The sequence below is a fragment of the Anabrus simplex genome, chromosome 2, assembly GCF_040414725.1.
Source record: "Anabrus simplex isolate iqAnaSimp1 chromosome 2, ASM4041472v1, whole genome shotgun sequence".
NCBI lineage: Eukaryota > Metazoa > Arthropoda > Insecta > Orthoptera > Tettigoniidae > Anabrus > Anabrus simplex.
In genome coordinates, this window is record NC_090266.1 from 356,271,790 (window position 1) to 356,290,822 (window position 19,033).

At 38.1% G+C, this 19,033-nt stretch overlaps 1 protein-coding gene across 5 annotated transcripts in view; it reads right to left on the reverse strand.

The window, feature by feature from the left end:
- Nucleotides 1-19,033, reverse strand: part of LOC136864136 (ubiquitin carboxyl-terminal hydrolase MINDY-2) — a 424,681-nt gene that overhangs the window by 269,302 nt on the left and 136,346 nt on the right. For all 5 annotated transcript variants that reach the window (XM_067140761.2, XM_067140760.2, XM_067140762.2 and 2 more), the window contains one exon: nt 10,378-10,520. In XM_067140761.2, the coding sequence (XP_066996862.2) occupies nt 10,378-10,520 (143 nt within the window). The remainder of the gene's footprint in view (nt 1-10,377; nt 10,521-19,033) is intronic.

Sequence of the window (19,033 nt, forward strand, 5' to 3'; positions counted from 1 at the left end):
GTTTTCTCTGTAATTTTATTTATATTGTAATTGGGATTGGCGTATTGATCTAAGGATATGTAAAACTCTTCTGTTATATTGAGCAAGCGCGCGGAGAGAGAGAGAGAAAGAGAGAGAGAGAGACACACACATTCCTTCTTCAGCTTATAACTCCTTACTTACACTTTATTTCATATTTCACAGATAATTATACATCAGCACACAGATATAGATGAGGAAGGAGCCACCATAACAACTTAACATCTAGAAAAAACACACGAATGACGAAGATCATCTGCTTCCAAACTTAAGGAATAAGACTCCACTCACAGCTGCACATACCTATGTGTACACAATCGGTGTTTGTTAATAATGGAAGCTATTCATCACACATATACATAAAGACATCATTCAAGTAAATAATAAGAATCCTTAAGAGAACCACAACATCGTCTACGATCGCAAGTACTGAATTATTTACAACCTTGGACTCAAAAACGGGAATGAAGATACACGATAGACACACACATTCAAATCTATGAAGTGTTTTATACTTATTATTTTAATGAATTTGAATATGTACTGTGTATTTTAACGTGTTCATTGTATTTGTAACTTAGATTTAAGCTTAGGTTAGATTTCACAGACAAATTCTAGTCCTAAAGAAGACAGCTTCAGACTCAAGTACCTGAAAGCCAAAATCATAACATATAATTAATTTACACTTAATATGCCCGATTTGGACACACTCAGATATGGTGCTTCTCATGGCATCTCCCTTTAGAAAGGGCAATATCATTTAATGCTTGACATATATGTAAAGGTATTTATGTTCAGCTGATGATGGCCATTTAGGGCCGAAACTGGTACTGTAAGCTAATCCTTACAATAACTAGTACTGACAAGGTGGAAACCCTTTCTTATCTGTACATGAGAACTGTGCTCTGCGTCAATCCTTACAATAAATAGTATTGACAAGGTGCAAACCCTTTCTTATCTGTACACGAGAACTGTGCTCTGCGTCATCAGAAAAAAATGTCAACTGTCCATGAGAAAGGCTTCTTAAACAATGACTTTTTGAAATCAGACGTTATAATAGAAGTGGAAATGGTACGTTCATTCGTCACCAGATGACTGCTTGGATGTGGCACAGCGCTAGCGTTCGAAGCAGAAGCTGACCGAACCATCAGAATCAGTCTAAGGGGTCGCATTAAATGTGTACGTAACATATGACAATGACAGGCCAGTTATATGTAGCCTGTTTACATGTAAGATCTCCTGGCAGACTTGCTATTCTGCAGCCACACGGCCGAATGAAAAATGTAGTTAACAAGGAAGTTTTATATAATCATTTCACTTCAACAACAACCTTGGACAACATAATTTTAATGGTAGTAGAATTCAATTGAGACTAGGTGTAGGCAAGGGAGCCTGCCATTAGAGTGAGAACTCCTAAAGTTGAGTGTGAATGGCAGTATGCAAGTCAGCCTGCCATTATTATGAAAACCCTTCAACTCAAATGTGACAGGAAGTAGGAAAGGGGGCTTTGCTTTGGTAATGAACACTCCCCAAATCGATTGAGACTGGCAGTAGACAAGAGGACATTTCATAATAATGAAAACTCCACAACTATAATGGACTTCAACAACATCCTCGGACAAGATAATATGCACAGCAGTAGGCAAGGGCATCTGCCTTCATAATGACAAATATACAATTCAATTGTGACTGGCTGTAGTCAAGGAACCCTAGCATTATAATGAGAACTTCCAAAGTCGGACGTAACTGGCAGTAAGTAAGTGGGCCTGTCATTATAATGAAAACTCTCTAATCTGGATTTTCCACGAGGAACGATGTACGGCGACCTCCCCGCTGTGCTCCTCAGGTTATGCTAAGACCAATACAATGTAAGAAAATCTTACTCACAATGTGTATGGTATTTTACCTACAATTCCATATACATAGAATTCTATAGTGAAGCACGAGTACATGAGCTAGTATATTACATACTTGTTTTGAAAGTTCAATTCCAATTTCAGTTTGCTCACTTGAGGTGAAGTCCTTGAAACATTTTTTGTTTGCTTGCAATAAACAAGGCTAAATCTCACTTTTCTCAAAATATCAGGGTTTTGCCTTGCACGAGAGAAGTTTGCAGTGCTGTCAAGTGTCTTTGTGAATTAGCCAGTGTTCCAACCGATCTCGACGGACTGGTTGTGGAGGGCAAACTGCTGCTATATTGAGAGTCAACTCAAGACCTTAGCGGTCCCTTTGATGTTAGTCAGACTTCTGGTCGGTGAAAAGGCTTCCGCAGCGCCAAATAGTTCCCTAGGTCTGTTACATGTTCCTGAAGTCAGGAGCTTTCTTCAGTTTGGTTAGATATTCTGGTGAACTGACTTGAATTAAAAATTTTGCCCTGTATAAATATGGAAAATATATCACAGGTTGTATGTTATTCGGGTTCGTTACCAACTCTTATATTTCATACGTAGATGGCTATGAATAGTTATTGTTCTCAGTGGTGTATGTAGCAAAATAATAATTTAATATGATATTGATATCTTATTGCAATGTGTACTTAGTAAGTTTGTTCGAGTTCATTCCACTGCTGATAAGTTCGCATAATATGTGCGACGTTGAAGATGGATCCAAGAAAACTGTTGGCAATACTGACTAAACAGCATGTTCAGTATTCATAATGGCTGCCAGCTGTGAGCAAAACGTGTGTGATGCTGTGACGCTTGAGTCCCCTGTGAAATACGTTAAAGCTAACAAAAGTGGAGAAAAATTAAGTAGGAAATCTAAACCAAATTGTTTTAAACGTTTACAGTAGCCTAGGAGATTAGAATCCGCTGTGGAATGTGGAAGACATGAAAAAGATCATGCAGCTGACCGGCGTTTCTGTGTACAGTGTTTACGCCGCTCGCTTGGAATTTAAACTCCATGGAAAATCCAAGTCTCCAGCGAAATGTCAATGTGTCAGCTCAGTTCAAACTATACACTCGCCGTAAATAAAACAGGAAGGGCCTTAACACGGTATGGGAATAGGATCCTTGGCGTATTCGATGATAATAATAATAATAATAATAATAATGTGTACTTTACTTTATATTCGTAACCGCCCTCTACCTGCAGAAATGTTGTCATGAGAGGATCATGAGTTCGTATTTACCTTCCGAATGACGAGACTACAATATTTACAACATTCCTGGAAGCATTGTATTTTGCAATCCCACTCACGGGTGGGTTTTTCAGTTTTTTTTTAACTGTGAGAAACTGCCACTGACAGTCGTTGCACAAGAGCAGAATCGTATACTTATGTTGTAAGTCTTCATGTGACTCACACAAATCGCATTATGAAATAAAAATAAACCTTGCTTCTCTTGCCTCGGTATTCGTCAGTAATCTGTAGGTTTTACATGGTTAATAAAGGAATAAATAGATATGGTACGTAATCAAAGTACAGCTATGTGAAAGGAAGTGATTTCGTTTGATGCTTCACTATTTCAGAATGAAGTACTGTACTTGTCAGATGGACGCACAGCGTTAATGATTAGCTGGTTGTGGTGGAGATGGAGAACGGTGACGAGACGGGAAAGGGGAACAGGGGACATGCTCACATGCGGAAGGATACTTTTCCTAAGCTCTTGACTTGAATTTCAGTACAGGGCCTTCTTTCTCTTCTTTATAAGTTATCCTTCAACACAAAATTGTGTCGTCCTTGTTTTAGGGCGGTTGACAGCCCCACATGATTGAGTGAAAGTGCTAAATCTTTTTGGAATCATGCCAGGGTCATGCTATTTTGAAAACCCAGCAAGGCACAAACTCGTTAATACAAAATCCATGCATTCACAATTGTAACATCTAAGAAACTGTAAAAGAGTTTGATGTACCATGTCACAGTTCTCATGATTTTATAACATGCCATGATCAAGTCCAATCGGTAAACCTGTCCCTTATCATACCACCACATGACAGACTGCATAATGGGACAAAATGATAACAGCCTCTTGTTTTAAAAAAAAACCTACACAATTTTAGTGTAGACTGACTGACAGAGCAAATGCAACACCAAGAAGGAGTGGTCAGAACTTTATGCCAATTGCAGGGTAGACTGACGTCACTGAGGTATGCTCATGATGTGAAATGCGCCGCTGTGCTGCGCACGTAGCGAACGATAAATGGGACACAGCGTTGGCGAATGGCCCACTTCGTACCGTGATTTCTCAGCCGACAGTCATTGTAGAACGTGTTGTCGTGTGCCACAGGACACGTGTATAGCTAAGAATGCCAGCCCGCCGTCAACGGAGGCATTTCCAGCAGACAGACGACTTTACGAGGGGTATGGTGATCGGGCTGAGAAGGGCAGGTTGGTCGCTTCGTCAAATCGCAGCCGATACCCATAGGGTGTGTCCACGGTGCAGCGCCTGTGGCGAAGATGGTTGGCGCAGGGACATGTGGCACGTGCAAGGGGTCCAGGCGCAGCCCGAGTGAGGTCAGCACGCGAGGATCGGCGCATCCGCCGCCAAGCGGTGGCAGCCCCGCACGCCACGTCAACCGCCATTCTTCAGCATGTGCAAGACACCCTGGCTGTTCCAATATCGACCAGAACAATTTCCCGTCGATTGGTTGAAGGAGGCCTGCACTCCCGGCGTCCGCTCAGAAGACTACCATTGACTCCACAGCATCGACGTGCACGCCTGGCATGGTGCAGGGCTAGAGCGACTTGGATGAGGGAATGGTGGAACGTCGTGTTCTCCGATGAGTCACGCTTCTGTTCTGTCAGTGATAGTCACCGCAGACGAGTGTGGCGTCGGCGTGGAGAAAGGTCAAATCCGGCAGTAACTGTGGAGCGCCCTACCGCTAGACAACGCGGCATCATGGTTTGGGGCGCTATTGCGTATGATTCCACGTCACCTCTAGTGCGTATTCAAGGCACGTTAAATGCCCACCGCTATGTGCAGCATGTGCTGCGGCCGGTGGCACTCCCGTACCTTCAGGGGCTGCCCAATGCTCTGTTTCAGCAGGATAATGCCCGCCCACACACTGCTCGCATCTCCCAACAGGCTCTACGAGGTGTACAGATGCTTCCGTGGCCAGCGTACTCTCCGGATCTCTCACCAATCGAACACGTGTGGGATCTCATTGGACGCCGTTTGCAAACTCTGCCCCAGCCTCGTACGGACGACCAACTGTGGCAAATGGTTGACAGAGAATGGAGAACCATCCCTCAGGACACCATCCGCACTCTTATTGACTCTGTACCTCGACGTGTTTCTGCGTGCATCGCCGCTCGCGGTGGTCCTACATCCTACTGAGTCGATGCCGTGCGCATTGTGTAACCTGCATATCGGTTTGAATGCATCCCTTTCGAACCACTCCTTCTTGGTGTTGCATTTGCTGTGTCAGTCAGTGTATTTGAAAATGAGCAGAAGACTTGTCAGACACAGTATGATTTTCCATAGCGGCACAAGAATTCAATTTCATGCTATTACTGCATGTGATTTTAGCATAAATATTTAACTCCCTCCTGGTCTAAAGAACATCCAAATAGTTCCTCCCGTCCTCTTTTGTCTCCTCATGCACAAAGGTTAATCTTATCTTGCATAGTTATAGTTACAGAGAAATATTTATCATGTGAGGGAATCGAGCCACCATGCAGTATAGGGTTACATAGCTGTGTGAAATTATGCACGAAAGATATACCTAACATCTCAGAACAGTGAGAGTTCGAATCCTCATTAAATTAAGACTTCTTCATTTTCATTTTGTACTCAGGAAGGCATCGTGTAGGAAGATATGACATTCCTGAAGTGTCAGATATACTTATAATAAAGTTATATACGTAAAATACAGTACCACAAGCTAAACACCTACTAATGACAAACACACTGTACGTAGGTGGTTTGAAAAGTTCTCGGAATGTACTAGAATTAAGTATCTTACCTCGGTGGAACTGCTTTTATTTTTCAACATAGTCTCCCTGGTTCAGCGATGTTCCAATGCCTTGATCCCATCTCGAAAATAAGATTCCTCCAGGCCTGCAAAATACCTCTCCAATTCGGCTGTCAGTTCTTCCCTTGTAGAAAATCTCCGTCCACCGAGGAAAATTTTCAGCTTGGGGAATAGATGAAAGTCTGATGGTGCCAAATATCAGGTGAATAAGGTGGATGTGGCAACAATTCATACCCCAGTTCATGAAGTTTTGCCATGGCAATAACACTTGTGTGCGACGGAGCATTGACCTGATGAAAGATGACCTTTTTCCTTGCCAAACCAGGCTTTGTTTCACGTATCTTTTCCTGTAGTTGGTCTAGGAGATTTGCATAGTATTGCCCCGTAATTGTTTGGCCAGTAGGAAGATAATCTATCAGCAGAATGCCTTTTGCATCCCAGAAAACTGAGGCCATGACCTTTCCGGCCGAACACACTGCCTTTGCTTTCTTTGGTGGTGGTGAATCAGCATGTTTCCACTGCTTTGACTGCTGTTTTGTCTCTGGGGTATAGTAGTGGACCCAAGTTTCATCTGCAGTCACAAACCGGTGCAAAAAATCTTGTTGGTTGCACTGAAAACGGGCCAGACTTTGTTCGGACATTTCCAATCTGGCGCGTTTATTGTCCAATGTCAAGAGCCACGACACCCATCTTGTGGATAATTTTTTCATACCCAATTCTTCGGTTAAAATATACCCGTTCAGAAGACATCCCTACAGCTTTAGCAATCTCCCGCACTTTCAGTCGACGATCCTCCATGACCATTTTATGCACTTTTGCGATAAATTCTGGGGTCGTAACACTTTTTGGCCATCCACTACGCGGATCATCATCCAAGCTCTCCCGACCAAATTTAAACTCGCTGGTCCACTTGGCAACACTTGAAAATGAAGGAGCAGAGTCCCCCAGTGTGTTCTGAAAGTCGGCATGAATTTCCTTTGCTTTCATACCTTTCTTTACAAAGTATTTAATCACTGCTCGAATCTCAGTTTTTTCCATTGTCACAAATCACTACGCGGGAACAACAAGATCCAATTAATTGAAGGAACAAAAATCCACCTGATCGATACTTTCACTTTTATTTAGCCTTAGGCTATTTCAATAGACATTGAATTAAAAGTTCAGAACATGTTTCGAATGCGTTGCATTCATCATCAGCTGCTTACATTTGGCAAAAGTAAAATTAGCTAAAAACAGTCTCACAATTTTCTTAAAACCTTAAAAACAAGTGTTAGTAGTGCGTGTGTGAATGGATGGGGGGGGGGGGGGGTAGAGGGGGGGGGGGGATGCATTGAAGGCGATTGTTAGTTAAACTATGACTTCTTATTAAAAATCTTAATGTTAAAAACAGATGGACTAAAATATAGTTCACTATAAGTCTAGTGAATTTTCCATAAGTTCGTTGATTACTGAAGAACTTGTATGCACTATGTGAAGTATTGCTGTTGAGCTATTGGTAAAAAGTTTCCTTAAGAAGGCATCCGGTGTTTTCACGTCTCTTATCTCCTGTTGAGTGGAGAGGTGTGGCTTGTTTCGAATATGAAGTTTGCTAATTTGTAGTTTGAATAAAAACAGTTGGATCACCTGTATCACGATCTGTAACAACAAGAGTCGTCACTACCACACTCCTGCGGGTAGAGCACTGACGCACCACGTGTTCACTCACAAAGGATGTGTGATTATTGCGTGGGAACCTCGTTGCTCTAGCACTGACATCTAGCGGTGATTCCGACAACTTTTCAAAGAGTCCTCGTATATACCACTGTCAGAATTATGCTGGATGCATTCAACTGTGTAATACAAACATACTCAACTCACTGGGAATGGTTACCACTGTCAGAGATTAAGAGGTGTATGATTCAACACATTTTGGATGATGCAGCAAGGCAATCTGTCTGTACATTAAAAAAAAAAAAAAAAAATTACTATTGTTTTAATGTCACATTTACACATCAAAGGTTTTAAGCAACATAGGGATTGGAAATGGCTAGATAGTGCCTATATATTCGGTCACAGTTCTTGCATAGGCAAATACTTCATGTATGGTAATGAGTACATTAGTATGACATTACTCTAAAGAGAAGCAAGATATAATACACAAGAAGTATTATGCTTATACCAAGGATGACTTCCTGGATGAAGACTACCAGCTTCAGATATATTTAGAAAGGTTAGAAGACGGCTGTGTGAAACAATGTCCTTCGGAAGGGATCTGTTTGGGATGTCCCCAGTAACATATGATGATGCAAAGAAGCTGTGCATAATGCAACTTAGAACAACCCGCACACCAGCTAATGAGCCACAGTACATGATCTGAACATCAGCCAGGCATCTACACTGCGCATACTGCATGGCAGTATATTGTACACATTGAACACTTTATGTGATCACAATTACTGTTGGTTTAACAATCGTGGCTCATGTAGGATTCAAATAAATACATAAAAATATTCTGCCGGGCTGAGTGGCTCAGTCGGTTAAGACGCTGGCCTTCTGACCCCAACTTGGCAGGTTCGATCCTGGCTCAGTCCGGTGGTATTTGAAGGTGCTCAAATACGTCAGCCTCGTGTCGGTAGATTTACTAGCACGTAAAAGAACTCCTGCGGGACTAAATTCCGGCACCTCGGCGTCTCCGAAAACCGTAAAAGAGTAGTTAGTGGGACGTAAAACAAATAACATTATTATTATTATTATTAAAAATATCCTATGAACACCACGTTTGAACCTCTGAACACACAACTCTTACTCTCCATCGAAGAGTCAATTATTCTCTTCCATTTGCCTCACAAAACCCCACCACTGAAGCCGCTTCATGCATACAGCTTCATCAATAGAGCTATTCTTATACCATAACATTTCCATGTCAAAACAGTTTCTGATCAACATGGAGAGTTCCTATTATGGGTCTATGCATTCATTCATTCATTCATTCATTCATTCATTAGTACCTCCTTATTACTGGGTTGTCAGCAATGAATACATGTTTCTCATGCCATGTACAGTACCTATATAAGGTCTTATTACTGGACAGCAGGATATGTTCCCATATTAGAATATAAACTGCAGGCTGCATAAATCTGGAGAAATAGGGGCAAGTGATTCCCCTGTTACAAGTTGCTAGTGGCTTTACATCGCACCTAACAGACAGGTCTTATGGCGATGATGGGATAAGAAAGGGCTAGAAGTGGGAAGGAGCCAGCTATGGCCTAAATTAAGGTACAGCCCCAGCATTTGCCTGGTGTGAAAATGGGAAACTTTGGAAAACCATCTTCTGGGCTGCTGACAGTGGGATTCGAACCCACTATCTCCCGAATGCAAGCTCACAGCCGCGTACCCCTAACCGTACGACCAACTCGCCCGGTCACAGTTTTTATTATTGTGTTGATGGAATAACTCTATTTTTAACTGAATTTTTTTTTTCTGGAATAACCTTACACAAGCTGAAGCACTTTCTAACAACTGTGTATAAAAAATGTAGCCTACTGCACACTTCCAATATTTGTTAATAATTTTGATAATTTCAAAAGTGGCAATTTTAAATTGAATTCCATCAAAACAGCAAAATTACTTCAAAATATATTTCTAAATGTGTGATTCAGAATCAAATGAACTTCACAGGAAGGAAGGAAGGAAGGAAGGAAGGAAGGAAGGAAGGAAGGAAGGAAGGAAGGAAGGAAGGAAGGAAGGAAGGAAGGAAGGAAAAGAATATACAAAATTCAATGCCACTGTTGCCAAGTGTGTATGGCTTACAACTGAAATATGATTTACTCCTACAATAATATTAGAATACTTGATCCATTTTTCATCAAATATTACATGCTGGAAATAGCGTTTAAAGAAATATATCCCATCCTCTTTATTGATGGTGTTGCTGCAAGTAGTACGAAACTCTCTTAAACGGAAGAGCAATTGAGTAAATATCCATTAATGGTTTCAAGTTAAAATTACTGCTTACAGATTTCTCTCCTGTATCATTTCATAAAATATATGCTAAATCTTCATGGAATTTCATGTTTGAATAAAAGATACAGAACATGACACATTCTACATGATTAACATGAAAGCATGCAAGTTTCACGGAAAAGAATATAGATTTTTGTTATTTGCTTTACGTCGCACAGATAGTTCTTATGGTGACGATGGGATAGGAAAGGCCTAGGAGTGGGAAAGAAGCAGCCGTGGCCTTAATTCAGGTACAGCCCAAGCATTTGCCTGGTGTTCAATGTTGTTATGAAGTACAAATAACTTTTTTTTTTTTTTTTGCTAGTTGCTTTACGTTGCACCGACACAGATAGGTCTTATGGCAACAAGTACAAATAACTGTCAACATAATGATATGTTGGAAACTGAAGGGTTCCAGCATTTTTTTAAATAAAAAAGAGAGGTGAATACAAATTCACTACATACCTTCTTTTTCAGAATTGTACTGAAATGATTATTCCGAAAAAGTACGGCTAACTCCTCATGTTTCATGGTACTATTGAGCTCACACAGCCCATGGTACGTTAACTGGGAAGCAGTTCTTTCTAGGAATTCTTCTGCGATTAATGCTGGAATTAAAGAGAATAGGGTCACAACTGTTCTAATAATAAACAAGAGTAAATATACACTCTTAGAAAATTAATCAAAAATAGTAACACAATCTGAACAATGTTCCAACAAGTTTGAAGGTTTGATATGTTGTATATATTTATGCCTAGGGTAGTTTTGCAAAATAATCCATTTTTGCTGCTAATGAACCCCAATTTATATACCCATAGAATATCACAGTCAATAGCAGAATTTCCTACATAAAGGTTCTCCTAGCTCTTAGCACACTTACTAAATTTGGATCCTGCTACAATACCTCAACAGTGTTAATTATACATGCATACATACGCAAGTCTTCATTATAGACTGTTATTCCTTTCAGCATTTAGCCTGCAAGCCTTTGTGAATTTAGTAAATGCCAGCACAATACTCTATTTGTAACTAGCTCTGTGGCCTAGTTTAGTTCCATACCTCACTGCATTAGCTTTGCTACACCTTGATTCCATCTCACTACACTACCATCCTGGGAGAATACACATCCTCAATAATTCAAATATCTACCTGTTACAGCTTTGTACTCCAATTCTCTCTTCTTACCTACTTAAATCGTGATAGTCTTGAAATTTTCATATCATACTCATTGAACCTCTTTTCAAGTTACAATATATTAGACTGCAGGTTTTAACACAATCTACCATTAAGACAAAATCGTCAGCATAGGCCAAACTGCATAATTTCCACCTAACTGAATTCCTATCTCCATGATCAATTATAATAAGGTCACAACTGTGTTATACATACATAACAGCACATTACCGCTCTCTGTATATTCGACAGGGTAACCAGTAAATGTGTCTGGTTTGCCTTGTAGAAACACAGTTTTATCTTGCACAGGATTCTGGAATGCCCATTTAAATTTAAAGGGGTCATATTAGGAACTGTAGTGAGAATGTTGGCCATTTAATCAAACTGGCTATATTTATCATGCAGATTTGTCTATGAGGTTATGTTCAGAGTGCTGGATACATGAAGATAAGTGTGAGCATTTACTAGCTATGGGCATCTATTGATCTATCTATTGATGATTCTGTTGACGGAAGTTCTACTGAAGCTACTGTATTCTGCGATGTTGTGAATGGGGTTAATTTTTTTTTTTGCAGTTCTTGCGAGTTAAGGGAATAGTCAAAGCTCTAAGTACCATATTATTGTAAGCCACTTTCTTATGTACGTCTGGGTGTAGAGAAGTATGTTGAATGGTGTTAAGAGTGTGTGGGTTTTCTGTATATATTAAAGGACAGAGTTGTTATAGTTGCGCCTAATGGTTAAATTCACGTATTTAAGGGTGTTATTGTTTTCCGACTCTATGGTGAATTTTATATGTGGATCAACGGAGTTGAGAAGTTTGAGTACTGTGTTGCTGTTAGTAATGCGAGAATCTTAAATGGCAAATGTGTCAAATACGTAGTGTATCCAATGTTGAATGCCGTTTATCCTACCAATAATGTGAGAATATTCTAAATGATCGATGTAAATATCCGCAAGGATCCCTGAAGCCGGTGCCCCCATAGGAAGACCCACTTGTTTGTAAAAGACATTATTAAACGTGAAGTAACTGTTATTCAATGTGAATTTCAGAATCTGAATAAATTCTTCTACTTCACCTATGCTTAATTTGCTGAAATTGGAAAGATTGTTTTTAATTAACTGTATGGTGTTGTTAATGGGCACATTAGCATACATATTAGTAATATCAAAAGAATGAAGTATATGGTGTTTATTTAAATTAATATCCTTGATTTCATTACAAAATTCTAAGTAATTTTTCACTGACGTATTGGCTTGAAAACGGTAGTGTGATTTTAGGAATTTGTGAATGAACTGAGATACTTTATAGGATGGGTTAATTCTAAAATTCATAACGGGTCTAATGGGAACGTCGGCCTTGTGGATTTTAGGTAGAGCTTTCGCTGCGGGAAGCTTCGGTTTCATGACGATCATTTTAGATTTCTCAAGGTCATTAAGCAAAAAATGAAAAATTCCTAATGATGGTTTTCAGGTCTCTCTGTATTTTATTAGTAGGGTCTTTTTTTAGTCATTATGAAGTTATTTTCAACAAAAAACATTTGGGTTTTATTGATGTAATCACTTTTATCTACGATTTCAGTGGCGATCCCTTTGTCAGCTTTCGTTACTCTAAAGTAATTGTTTTTTACCTTTCTATTTAGTTTTTGGACGTTGGCTATGTGTTCAGTGTTAAGTTCGATGGTTTGTTGTTGGTTAAGGATGGAAGATAGTTTGAGTTTGACTTCATATTGGACTACTTCTTGTATGTTTGAGGGTAACTTATTAATGGCTAATTCTGATTCAACTATGATGGAAATTAAATTATCATGGTTAGAAGGGTCACCCCAATTATGTTTAGGACCCTTGCTCAGCACTTCGAGGTCATCGGCATAGAGATTGATTTTACTTATGTTTACAACAGGTTGGTGAAAATCATTTGGTTTTATGTTGTTCGAAATTTTGCGTTTGGTGTGGGCTGATTTCAAAAGAACATTCCAACTGATGAGCCCACCCTAGCACATGAGGGCGAAACGCTGGCAACCAAGACTGAGTTGGCTGGAAAATTTATAATGTCCAATAACGGACCATTTACATTGCTATTAAAATCTTACTCATTCGGGACAAATATTTCAGATTCCCTATGGGAATCAACATCTATATCATTTTCTGAATATTTGAAAATCGAATTTAGAATTTATGCGTGTTACATTAACGTCCAGGAAGTTTAATGAACTGTCTTTTTCATCTTCTTTAGTGAATTTTATGTAATTGTCAATATTATTTTGAAAATCTAAGATTTTTTCGCTGTTATTTTTCCGGTTACCTATTATGAATGTGTCGTCTACAAATCTATATTAGGTTTAATTTTTCTATGTTCCATGTTGTCCATGTAAATATCGGCCAATATCCCCGAGCTGGGTTCACCCATAGCCAAACTCAGCTGGTGGTAAATTTTGTTATTAAATGTGAAATAGTTGTTATTTAATACAAATTTAAGTAATTTAATGAATTCTTCCATCTCGAGCTTACGTAAGTTGCTATGCTTGGAGAGGTTTGAATTAATAATTTCCACAGTCTCGTTAATAGGGATGTTTGAATACATATTAGTAATGTCAAACGAGCTCATCCTATGGTGGGGTTGTAAGTTGAATTTCTTTAGTTTTTCGCAGAATTCAATTGAATTTTTAATTGAAGAAGTATTGTAAAACTAATAATGTTTAAGAAACTGATGTATAAATTTTGACATTTTATATGTTGGGCTGTTCTTACTGTTTATAATTGGTCGAATGGGTGTGTTATTTTTGTGTATCTATGGGTAGTGCCTTTGCCTCAGGTATTGTCGGGTTCATGTTAACCATTTTTTGTTGTTCTTGTTCATTAAATAAACAAGTTGCATTTTTAAGGATTGTTTCTAGACTTTGTTGAATTCTAGAGCCCGGGTCTTTATTCAGTATAGTGTAAGACTTATCAAAGAAGAACTCTTTGGTTTTCTTGATGTAGTCGCTTTTATTTAGTAGGACTATTGTTTCGCCTTTATCCGCCTTGGTTATAATTTCATTGTTATCCCTTATTTTTGTTTCTAATTCCCTTATTTGTTTCAGGAGGGCCTGGCTAGAGTTGGTTTTCATTTCTTTTACTAAATTTGGGAGTTTATTTTTTTTTTACTTCGAATTTAATATCATTTTGTATTTCTGTTGGCAATTTCCCTATATTTAATTCCGATTCTGCTATTGTGGTTGTTAAATCTTCCGTTTTTTGTGGATTGGACCAATTGAATATAGCTCCATTATTAACTATATTCATTTCTTTGTCAGAAAAGTTGGTGTCTGATAGATTAATTGTCGCAGGGGTGTTTTTCATTAATGAAATCGGATCTTTTTCTCTATTTACGTGTGTTGTTGACTTTTGTTGAGTTTCTTTTAGGTGTTCTAATTTGTTTTTCAGAGTTTTTTTGCTTCCTATCTAAGATGTTGGAAAGTTTTTCATTGGTATACTGTTGAAATTGAACTCCATTCTAATGGGGATGTAGATTGGGACGTACTTCAGTGTTCCTTGTAGAGTTGAAAGTTTAGTAAAGTTCTTTCTATACAACAACTTTATTTCATTTTTTAGCCATATCTTGTTTACTCTGTTTTGGGTGTCAAGAGATTTTGAACTTGATATGTTATTTCTTTGAGTAGACTTTAAACATTCTTTCAAAAACCATATATCTTTAGTAATCTTACTGACTTTAACCTTGAGGTTAATATACTTGTTTGTCTTAGTTTTTGCCTGGTTGGCTATCACATTACATGTAACTAATCTCATGTTTAGACCCGTAATGGCGATAATTTGCACACAAATTTGTATTTTTTATTTTTCTATTCCACCTTTTCAACACAATTGATTTTTTGTTGTCAGAAGTTCACATTGCTACAACACTACATTAAAAGGGACATGATTTGTTTGGTTTCAAGCATCCTCAGCCTTTGTAATTTATCTCAAGGTTAAGACCTGCCATTTTTAATTTGCTTATAACTAATTTGTACTTAATTATGATTCTAAAAACTAAGTGGTAAAATGCGTAAATATAGGCATTTGTAAACACAATGGACAGTTTAACAATTTAAATGACTGTGCTAAAATTGGGATATTCGTTGATTCTAATAACACTGACATTCAAAATACAGTAATATCTTCACAATAACGAGATTTGACTAAAATTCTCAAGTTCTTTGTTTTTTAAAAACAATTGTTAGTTGACTTATTGTATTAAAATTTGAATTGTAAATTCTGTTAAAACTCAATAGTGTCTAAAGCTTAAAATCTTAAATGCGTTGGAAATATTCTGCTTCATGTATTGATTTGAGGCATGCTTCTGTAATCTATTAGTTGTAGACGGTGAAATGCAACTATTGGTCGTTTCCTCAAACTAGTCTTGATTTGACAAGCAGATTTTACATTGGAAGTAGTTCGTTTTTATGTGAGCTTAGTCAAAAGGGACGTCAATCCAAGAATCTTGAGGTGTTCATATGTTTTCTTTTAACAATATTTAAATGATGGTGCGTCTGTAACAGAGGAAATTACGTGATAATGTTGTGTGTTATTGCACTTTCACAGTGATCGTATTGGTATGTATCACTTACCCCTTTGACTGCTAATACAATGCCTCGTGGTACTTGTTATATTATGGTGACTGCTTGCTTTCGTGTTTCCACTCCTTGTGTTAAACGTATGAAGAAGCTGTTGTGAAGGTCGAGTAGGGGACTTAGGAGAAGAAACATTAGGCGGGGCGTTAAACGTTGGCGTATCGTGTGGCGAGGAGTCTTTATGTATTGTCGAGGTGGGAGTAGCGGAGGAAACGATAAATTACAAAGGCTGAGGATACTTGAAACCAAGCAAAACATGTCCCTTTCAATGTAGTGTTGTAGCAATGTGAACTTCTAAGAACACAAAATCAATTGTATTGAAAAGGTGGAATAGAAAAATAAAAAATAAAAATTTGGACGCAAATTATAGGAAATTTCAATACGGGTCTAAATATGAGATTAGTTACATGTAATGTGATGGCCAACCAGGCAAAAACTAAGACAAACAAGTATATTAACCTCAAGGTTAAAGTCAGTAATACCGAGCTCGATAGCTGCAGTCGTTTAAGTGCGGCCAGTATCCAGTATTCGGGAGATCGTGGGTTCGAGCCCCACTGTCGGCAGCCCTAAAGATGGTTTTCGGTGGTTTCCCATTTTCACACCAGGCAAATGCTGGGGCTGTATCTTAAGGCCACGGCCGCTTCCTTCCCACTCCTAGTCCATTCCTGCCTCATCGTCGCCATAAGACCTATCTGTGTCGGCGCAACGTAAAGCAAATTTTAAAAAATTTAAAAAGAGTCAGTAAGATTGCTAAAGATATATGGTTTTTGAAAGAATGTTTAAAGTCTACTCAAAGAAATGACATATCAAGTTCAAAATCTCTTGACACCCAAATCAGAGTAAACAAGATATGGCTAAAAAAAGGAAATAAAGTTGTTATATAGAAGGAAATCTTTACTAAACTTACAACTCTACAAGGTACACTGAAGTACGTCCCAGTCTACATCCACATTAGTATGGAGTTCAATTTCAACAGTATACCAATGAAAAACTTTCCAACATATTAGATAGAAAACAAAAAACTCTGAAAAACAAATTAGAACACCTAAATGAAACGCAACAAAAGTCAACAACACACGTAAATAGAGAAAAAGACCCGATTTCATTAATGAAAAACACCCCTGCGACAATTAATCTATCAGACACCAACTTTTCTGACTACGATATAATATACTTAATGGAGCTAAATTCAATTGGTCCAATCCACAAAAAAACGGAAGATTTAACAACCACAATAGCAGAATCGGAATTAAATATAGGGAAATTGACAGCAGAAATACAAAATGATATTAAATTCGAAGTAAAAAAGAAACTCCCAAATTAAGTAAAAGAAATGAAAACCAACTCTAACCAGGCCCTCCTGAAACAAATAAGGGAATTAAAAACAAAAATAAGGAATAACAATGTAATTGTAACCACGGCGGATAAAGGCGAAACAATAGTCCTAGTAAAGAAAAGAGACTACATCAAAAAAACCAGAGTTCTTCTCTGACAAGTCTTACACTATAGTGAATAAAGACCCAGTCTCTAGAATTCAACGAAATTAAAAACAATCCTTAAAAACTCAACCTGTTTATTTAATGAACAAGAACAACAAAAAATGGTTAACATGAACCCGACAATACCTGAGGCAAAGGCACTACCCAAAGATACACAAAAATAACACACCCATTCGACCAATTATAAACAGTAAGAACAGCCCAACATATAAAATGTCAAAATTTATACATCAGATTCTTAAAAAACATTATTAGTTTTACAATACTTCTTCAATTAAAAATTCAATTGAATTCTGCGAAAAACTAAAGAAATTCAACTTACAACCCCACCATAGGATGAGCTCTTTTGACATTACTAATATGTATTCAAACATCCCTTTTAACGAGACTGTGGAAATTATTAATTCAAACCTCTCGAAGCATAGCAACTTAAGTAAGCTCGAGATGGAAGAATTCATTAAATTACTTAAATTTGTATTAAATAACAACTATTTCACATTTAATAACAAAATTTACCACCAGCTGAGTGGGTGAACCCAGCTCGGGGATATTGGCCGATATTTACGTGGACAACGTGGAACATAGAAAAATTAAACCTAATATAGAAGGACTCTGCCTTTGGCTAAGATTTGTAGACGACACATTCGTAATAATAGATAACAGCGAAAAATCTTAGATTTTTAAAATAATATATTTTTTTTGCTATTGGCATTACGTCGCACCGACACAGATATGTCTTATGGCGACGATGGGATAGGAAAGGCCTAGGAATGGGAAGGAAGCGGCCGTGGCCTTAATTAAGGTACAGTGCCTGGTGTGAAAATGGGAAACCACGGTAAACCATCCTCAGGGCTGCTGACAGTGGGGTTCGAACCCACTATCTCCCGATTACTGGATACTGGCCGCACTTACGCGACTGCAGCTATCGAGCTCGGTTTAGATAAAATTGACAGTTACATAAAATTCACTAAAGAAGATGAAAAAGACAGTTCATTAAACTTCTTGGACGTTAACGTAACACACAAATTCTAAATTCAATTTTCAAATATTCAGAAAGCCGACACATACTTCAGTAACAATAAGAAATGATTCATTTCACCCGAAATCCCACAAACAGGCAACTTTTTTTAGCATGGTCTACAGACCTCACAAAATACCCTTATCATCCACGAATATAACGAAGGAACTAAATTTCATAAAAGAACTAGCACTAGTCAATGGATACAAAATAGAGATGGTAAATCGAATCATCAATAAAGTAAAACTCAAATTAGCCACAAATCTTACCCCGGAAAAGACTAAAGAAGTCAAAATACGCAACTTTTACTTACACCAGTCCAGCGATTCATCAAATAGCAAACCCATTGAAAAAACAGGATATACAAATAGCTTTCAAGACACACACAACACCAATAAAAACTTATTCTTTAATCACAACATAGTAAACTCCAATAATAACAAATATCAAGGTTCTGGGATATACAGACTATCATGCACACAGTGGAATTTTTCGTATGTTCGCCAAACTAGCTGCAGCTTTCTTACCAGATACATGGGAACACTTTAACGCTTTAAAGCATAACAAATATTCCGCAGTGAGTAACCAAACGAAAGAAACTGGCCATCAATATACCACAATAGACAGAGACCTCGCAATAATCAAAAGGATTGAAAAAGGGAAGTTAATGACGGAGTTTGAAAATATATATATTCATTTTGACCAATATTTTCATAAGGAAAAAAACTGAATGACACGGTCGAAATAAAAAGTCCGGTAATAGAGCAACTGCCAATATTACTACAAATTTTCAAATCAGATAACAGTAAATTCTTTAACACATT